This window comes from Vespa mandarinia, chromosome 3 (genome assembly GCF_050613455.1).
Source record: "Vespa mandarinia isolate Hongniang chromosome 3, ASM5061345v1, whole genome shotgun sequence".
Lineage (NCBI taxonomy): Eukaryota > Metazoa > Arthropoda > Insecta > Hymenoptera > Vespidae > Vespa > Vespa mandarinia.
In genome coordinates, this window is record NC_140812.1 from 5,993,360 (window position 1) to 6,001,317 (window position 7,958).

General features: G+C 39.0%; 1 protein-coding gene across 11 annotated transcripts in view; it reads left to right on the plus strand.

The window, feature by feature from the left end:
• LOC118446780 (nucleolysin TIAR) overlaps nucleotides 1-6,363 on the plus strand; it is a 383,329-nt gene extending 376,966 nt beyond the window's left edge. For all 11 annotated transcript variants that reach the window (XM_035877827.2, XM_035877835.2, XM_085655600.1 and 8 more), the window contains 3 exons: nucleotides 664-905; nucleotides 1,473-1,653; nucleotides 3,443-6,363. In XM_035877827.2, coding sequence (XP_035733720.1) covers nucleotides 664-905; nucleotides 1,473-1,653; nucleotides 3,443-3,484 — 465 coding nt within the window. In that variant the 3' untranslated portion in view covers nucleotides 3,485-6,363. The remainder of the gene's footprint in view (nucleotides 1-663; nucleotides 906-1,472; nucleotides 1,654-3,442) is intronic.
• The last annotated feature ends 1,595 nt before the right edge of the window (nucleotides 6,364-7,958 follow it).

Here is a 7,958-nt window from a genome sequence, read left to right on the forward strand (position 1 = left end):
TAATTGATCCCTATTCCCATAACGCGCTTCTCCCACCGAGTACTAGGATATCGAGTTACTACGTACCTTGTCATGCACGTATGTATATACATACATACAGACACATACGTACATATATGCATTCATGCATGCATGCATAGATACGGATATATATCTACTATCCTGGGCAGTTATCGGCTGCTTGACTTAAAGAGGACGTTGGAAATTCTGTCATCGACCGTTCGAATCTCCTTCAAACCTATTCGATACGATGATAGTAGTACATTCGCGCTTTCACGAGAAAACGCGTTGTCGAAAGACCGTCGTAAAGCGCTTATATCGGTATCATTAACGAAGTTAGGATCACCGTCGCTGAGATGAGCATCGTAATCTCCGTGATCGTTCGAAAGTACCTGGAAGAAGTTATAAAGTTAGTCGAATAATCGTTATTAGGTATATCATTTTCCTTCCAACACGATTTCGAAGGCAACCTCCTTTTACGTTACGATCCTAATTATATTAGAAAAATGTTTAATGCTCAATTATGATTATAACAGTCATTAGAAAAATCCTAATCGATTGATATTAAAAATTGATATTAAATAATAAAGAAAAAAGTTCGTTTTCAAATTCAAGCCAATATTCTCGCTCCTTTCTGTTTCATTGATCCCGCTGCTCTTTCAGGCGTTATCGTCGGCGACGTATCCATACTATGCGGCGGCAGCAGCTGCCGCCGCGGCGGCGGCGGGCGTCGCGGGTGTCGGAGGCGTCGGTGGCGTCGGGGGTGCCGGCCAGCTCGGCTACTGGTATCCGCCCCAATCTTACCCGACAACGGCAACGCAGATGCAAGCCGGTGGTTTCCTTCAGGGAATGCAAGGCTATACTTACGGTCAGTTTGCAGGATACCAGCAGGCGCAGTATATGGGGTGAGTTTACCTTTCACTTTTCCTTGTTGTTTTTTTTCTTCTACGAAAATATCAACAATTTTCTGAAGAATTTCAAAATTTTTTCGAATGATAACGCGATTCGTTTGAACATGATGCTTTATGGTTCTTTAAAAAGAACAGAAAATTACATCATAAATATTTTATATTTATCATCGAAATACTTAACATTTGTAAATTCATCAATTAAGTTTTCTTAAACATCCTGTACATCTATATGTACATATAGGTATATTGTAAAGTATCATCAAGCACTGTCGCCTTTTCGTTGCCAGCTGACCATGCTTGACTGATGTTACTGTCTGACTGTGGTCAGCCAGCGTCATTGCAGTTTAACCGAAACCATGATTTCCGACTAAATGCAATTCCGTCGTTAGAGTCCAAGTAAAATTTTCCATTTGATATTAGGGAACATGTTGCTTTCTTTATTAAACGAATACTTCATCGAACATACATAGCAGAATTTACATATTATTTATGTACGATTTTTATGAGTAGTACATTCTCGTTACGTTTGGACATTAACAACGTTAAAATATGCAAAAACAGAATGGGAATGGGTGTCCATGCTGCTGGCACAGCAGCTGGATGGGGCCAAGGATTACCTGGGGGACCGCAGTTACCACCACACCACGCTACGACGGTCACGGCACCCCCAGGGGTTCAAGCCGCACCTCCGCCTCCACCACCCCCGGCGCAAATGATGGCCTATCCGATGCAACAATTCCAGGTAACCATTACTTTTCTCTATCAGCACGACGATATACATGAATGTTCGTGTGTTCAGCCGTACCCCTGTACGCATCGATGCTTTCAATGGAATTCTATTTTCCATGTTTCTACTAAATATTGCTTTTCAATTTACCCAAAGACGATAGTAATTGTCATGATTTCTGAATACTAAATGCCGACATTGATTTTGAATTAATGTACATATGTTAATTATGACAAACGATGTCTAGACCTCATTTTGCGTTTAACATTTAATTATGCTTTATTAATATTTAACATTAAAAAAAGAAAAAAGAAGCAGAAAGATACTGTTCGATTTTGCACGTTGTCATAGATATGTTCACTCGATTTTTGTAGAATAGTTCACATAACATTATTCATCCTTCACCGTGTATATTCACTGTTACACTTCTATTATATATAATTTTGATCAGTAAGAATGCATTTAACACGCATCATTTCGTCACATCGTAACACGCATGATCCTTGCACAATTTACTAATCTATCGAGTATCTCCCTGGAATAACATCGTTCTCAATTCATTTAGAATATACAAGGAAATAGTAGTATATATGTTTGTTTCTCTTCAAAAAAATTAAAAGGTAGAAAAACTCATGAACATTCTCGATAATAATCATTACAGCTTTAGCAGTATGTAAGCCAGAAGAGATACTCGAGTGGTCCATCTTAAAAGACTGTCTTTATTTACATATTTCGGTTCGCAGGCACAGTGATCGCTACCACTATCATCGCACGGCCTGGCTTATCATTTCTTTCGAATGTCACTTAGCATCAAGATAACTGCGTCTACAACCTGGCTCAACCTCAAATCCAGCCTGAAAAGTATCACTGGATATCGTTCTTTCGTTCTATCGTACAGAGTCACTCAGGAGCGGAAGAGAGGCAAGGTATATTAAGAGGGAGAAAGAATAAGAAGGAAGAATAATATTGTTGTTGTTGTACATACGTAGGTACTTTTGTATCGACGTGATAAAGAGAGAAACGATAAAGTTTCTCGTTGAAGAAAGAAAGAAAAAAAATAGCATAAAATAAAAGAAAAAGAAATAAGAAAAGTAAAGTAAAGTAAAGTAAAGTAAAGAAAAGAAAAGAAAAAATAAAAAAATAAAAAAATAAAAAAAATAAAAAAGTAGTCTGCGTCGACGACGTCTACTAATTAATTAATTCGCAATCGATCGACGATATCTTTTCGGTTCGACTGAGAAAGAAAAAAAAACGTCTCGTCCTATCGCCCTTTGACACTTTATACCGATCGATGTGTAGCGTAACGGCTTATTACCGTGTAACACCAATGTATTTTTAGTGTAACGGACTATAGGGGGTCAGAGGTTGAGTCATGGTAAAGGCAGTTTCAGTTCGATTAGTGTTCGTATGTGTTAGACGAGCGATTGCGAGCGAATAAGGGAGAGAGAGAGAGAGAGAGAGAGAGAGAGAGAGAGAGAGAGAGTGAGCGAGAGAGAGAGAGAGAAAGAGAGCAAGAGAGAGAGAGAGAGAGAGTGAGCGAGAGAGAGAGAGAGAAAGAGAGCAAGAGAGAGAGAGAAAGAGAGGGAGAACATAGATGAAAGTCATGGGAGAAAGAGAAGAGAGAGAGAGAGTGAGAGAGAGAGAGAGAGAGAGAGTAAGAGAGAGAGAGAAAGGAAAGAGAATGGAAGGGAGTGAGTGAGAGAGATGTCGAGATTATTTCTATTTCCCTTCTTGAAATTCGGACCAAGACTTAACCAGCGTTTGTGTGTTCAAATGGTAAAGTGTGTTCTTGGTTGCGGTCCAGCTAGCGGATGAGGACTGGCTGACGCCTAGCCTTCTAGTGTGATGGTAAGCAAGTACATCCCACCGACAGGAACAACTTCTAAAGCAACAACATTTACCACCATCGACAGCAACATCAACATTTCCGTCACCATCGACGCCACCGCGACAGCAAAAGCAGTAAAAATCGTGCCGCTTCCGGCCTGACGTCTTGCGACACGAAGGGCAATAAAGGTCGAGAAACGAATATAATATTAGCTTAACAAAACATACAGATGTATGGGGGAGGGGGCGGGGAGTAAGGTTGATAGAAAGTGGAATATAGAGAAGAGGAGATAGATAGAAGGAGAGAAGAAAATAGAAAGAAGGGTAAGGAGGAAAGGTAAGGAAAGAAACGAAGAAGATACAAAAGCCGTGATAGATTTTATGCAAGATCCTTCCATCCTTAACCACCCCATTACGAATTTCCACTGATCCTCCGTCGATTTTAATTGACTCAAGCTTGCAAAGGTGGAGAGGGATAAAAGAAGAAGAAGAAGAGAAAACAAGTGAAAGAAAAAAAAAAAGATAGAGAAGAAATTCCGCTGTTGTTGAGCAATCGGTGACGACATCCTCTCGCGTTAGTCCGCAAGAGATCTTAGTCTATTTCTAGTCTCAAATAATTTTAGGTAGTGTCTCGCCGTGTCACGTTAGTGTCAAGCGCTTAAGCACGAAAACACACGAATTCTCGGATGCACGGACCAACCACACGCGTTCGCGCAGCAACAGTTGTCTTAGTTTTACTACAACAACGGCCGACTTTATGAATGCACAACGCACGCACGCTTGTCGAAAGAGAAGAAAAGAGATAAAAAGATGTAGAGATAAAGATGAATCAATCGCTTAGATTATGCACGCGCACGCGTCTACGATCGTGCGAAATCGATCATCAAAAAGTAATTAGTCTCGTCTCCCTGATCGCATCTATATACATACATACATACATACATACCCCAACCCTATCCTTATTCCCTTAATCCTCTTGCGCTGTGTATAGTGCGTGCTTTTCGAAGAAAAATTTTTTCCATATGGACCCTTTCGTCCTATGAGAGAGAATAAAGTGGAAAAAGGTAGAGAATCATCGGATACTGATCTGTTTCGTTATTTTTATAGTTTTGAGCATAAACGTGAATATAGAAAGAAAGAAAGAAAGAAAGAGAAAGAAATATGGAGCGTGTGTAATCGATAAAAAAAAAACTTGAACTCGCACCACCGTAAGAGTGCGAAGTAATCTTTTTAATTCACGGTGTATAAAGACTAGATAAAAAATGAAAGAAAAAAGAAAATGTCTCGTGAAGAAGAAATATCGCGAGTTTACTCGAGAGGGGAAAAAAAGAGCGAAAGCGAGAGAAAGAGAGAGAGGAAGAGAGGAATATATAAAAAGAAAATTATTATAAACGAAATCCAACAAGTAGCTAGTTAGATAGGTATATTATATTACAAAAGTTGCTCGACAGACGATCCGAAATTCGGCGGCAAAGCGGAGGCGAACTTTTTCCGATTAAACTCACGAATAAACTAAACGACGATGATCTAAGCGTTTTTAATACTGCGCGATCACTTATGCTCGCAGTCTCCGATAAAATAATTCTTAATAAACAAATGCTATTGCGAATCAGTACAACCAAACGTACTCTTTCTTAACTTTTACAAGAGAAAGGGAGAAAGGGAGAGAAAGAGATGGAGAGATAGAGAGAAAGAATAAAGGAGATTTATTTGCCAGGTGCGAGAGTATTTCATACACGCATGTGCATTTATACATACGTATTTGCTAGAACAAACTCGAGGCCAAAAAGACAAATCATCCGAGTGGGTCATCGTGTATAAAAAAAGTAGATGAGCAAATAAAAAAAATATATATATAGAAAAAGAGAGGAGTTAGAAAAGAGAGAGAGAGAGAGAGAAAGAAAGAGAGAGAGAGAGAACGAGAGAGAGAAAGAAAGAAAGAGAGAGAGAACGAGAGAGAGAAAGAGAAATGGAAAGAAAAAAAATAAGAAATGGACTGCTCGACACTCTCGAAGTATAAACATTTTTATTATTAGTTCTCGTCCAAACCGATTTCTGACATCCGGCGAGACAAATATTTTTATAAAAGGATCGTCGGTGTGCGAGCTTCGGGTCTCGCGACGCTCTCGATCGTCACGTCACCGTCGTCGTCGTCGTCGTTGTCGTCGTCGTCGTCATCGTTGCCGTCGCCGTCGTCGTCGTGCGGCCGGTCAATCGCAGTAATAACCCTTGGTGGTTTTTAAATAAGCGTTAGATTTTTATATAATACTAAAGTACATACATAGAACCAAACACTAACGAAAAAGAATAATAAGGAGAAGGAGAAAAAAAAGAAATTATGAAACTCGTGACTTTAAGGACACTTAAGCAATAAACCGTTAAGCTTACAAATGGGTAAAGATTAAAATAATAGACAAAATAAAAAAAAAGGCTTTAGCAATCTCTCAGCCTCTCTGTATATCGCTCTTTAAAAAGAGAAGAGAAATAAAGGCGTTTTAAACTGGCGAACGGAAGTCGCGCATTCTCAACAACGAATGAAGGCTTTGGGAGGAGACACGGAGAAAGGAGAAAAAGAAGAATCGACACACGAATATCCTCCACGTGTACTTATGCATTCCCCGCGTAATTAAATCCTCCGAACGAATAAAATTAAAAAAAAGGAAAAAGAAAATAAGAAAAAAAAAAAGAAAGAAAAGAAATGAAACACGGTCTCCACGATGTCCCGAATTTCGACTCGGCTAATTTATAAAAGTAAAAAAAATGAATGAATATCGAGATCGTCGGTTATTGTAATAAAGATGGTGTGAATAATAACTATGATAATCTGTATGAATGAACTAGTACGTACGATCGAAAGAAAGAGAGTGAGAATGGAAGAATGAGAGCGTAAAAAGCGATAACGATGAAATATATATAAATATATATATATAAATATAAATATAAATATAAATATATATATATATAAGTATATATATATATATAAGTATATATATATATATATATATATATATATATATATATATATAAATATGATTGCACAAGCGAAAAAATGAGAATGAACGATACGAAAAAGAGAGAGAGTTAAATACAATGCGTAGTTAGAAATATTGCACAAAACAGCACGAAAGTTACATTATATAGTGGCATTGAATTTCCTTCTCGTGTACGCGCGTCGTGTCTATCATCGGTCCAGTAAGTAGTAAAAGAACGGCTGCCATAATCGATTCGAATTCGATCATCTTTCGCAAAGATCGTTACGTAAAGCGTTAGCAGAAATTAAAGTAGTTGGACGCAGAAGGTGTGTATGCGTGTGTGTATGTATATATTTTACGAATAGATGGGTGGATTGAGAGAGAAATAAAGAGAGTAAGAAAATAAGAAAGAGAAAGAGAGAGAGAGAGAGAGAAAGAGAGAGAGAAAGAGAGAGAGAGAAAGGAAGTGATGGCGATAGAATAGAAGGGGATAGGGAAGCAAAGGTTTTCGATACTTGAAAAGGTAGAACAAGGCCGAAGTGTAGAAACTGGTAGAGCGCAAGCATCATCTATCTCCATGTTCAATCTTTTATCTCTCTGTCGCCTCCGCTTCCCTTTTGTCTCTTTTATTTTTTTCTTTTCTCTCTCTCCCTCCTTCTCTCTCTCTCTCTCTCTCATTCTCTCATTTTTAAGCACTAACAGAGCACGAAGCTCTTGCACCAACAAGAGCCACGCGCTCCCAACTTCCAGCAGCTACCCTCCCAGCCTAAACTATATATATGTATGTTTCTTCGTGCACCGCGAAATCCTCTCTTTGAAGCCGACGATGAAATCCGTGTTTGCCTATCCCTCAAAAATGAAACTGTCTCATCCTGTAGGAGTGCGTCGATGGATAGAAAGTCCATGAACTTTTCCGCGAAACAATGAATCAAAGGAACCGATATATAGAGAATATATAGAACGTACATTGGAAAGAGAAGAAAAGGAAGAGAGAGAGAAAGAGAGAGAGAGACAGGATGTTATAGGGAAATAGTGAATGAGACGAAAGGAATGAATAGACGGGAAGAGGAGATAAAGAATGGGAGGAATAGTAACGACAGACAACGAACGATAGATCACTTTGTTATTAATCAAAAGAGATAGGGCAGATCGTGTTTTAAGCGAATCAAAAGCGTTCAACGTTTTCAAATCAAAAGGACAAGATGATCAAAGGGTGAGACGTAGCAGCAGCGGTAAGAGGGAAAGGAGGAGAGATGTTTGCCTGGTATCCGGAGACGCCAGGAAACGTAACTCCGAATGAACGAACGAACGGATGGACGAATGACGAAATCGAAGTTTTCGAGAGGTAACGTCGGTCGCGTTGTGTTTTTCTCTCTCCCTCTTTCTCTCTTTCTCTCTCTCTCTCTCTCTCTCTTTTTCTCTTCCCCTTCACTCTTTTTCACCTTTTCTCCTTTTTCTCCCTTTTCTCTTCTCATTTTTTTTACTCTCTTCTCTTTTCCAACCCTTCGAATCGCGTCGGGT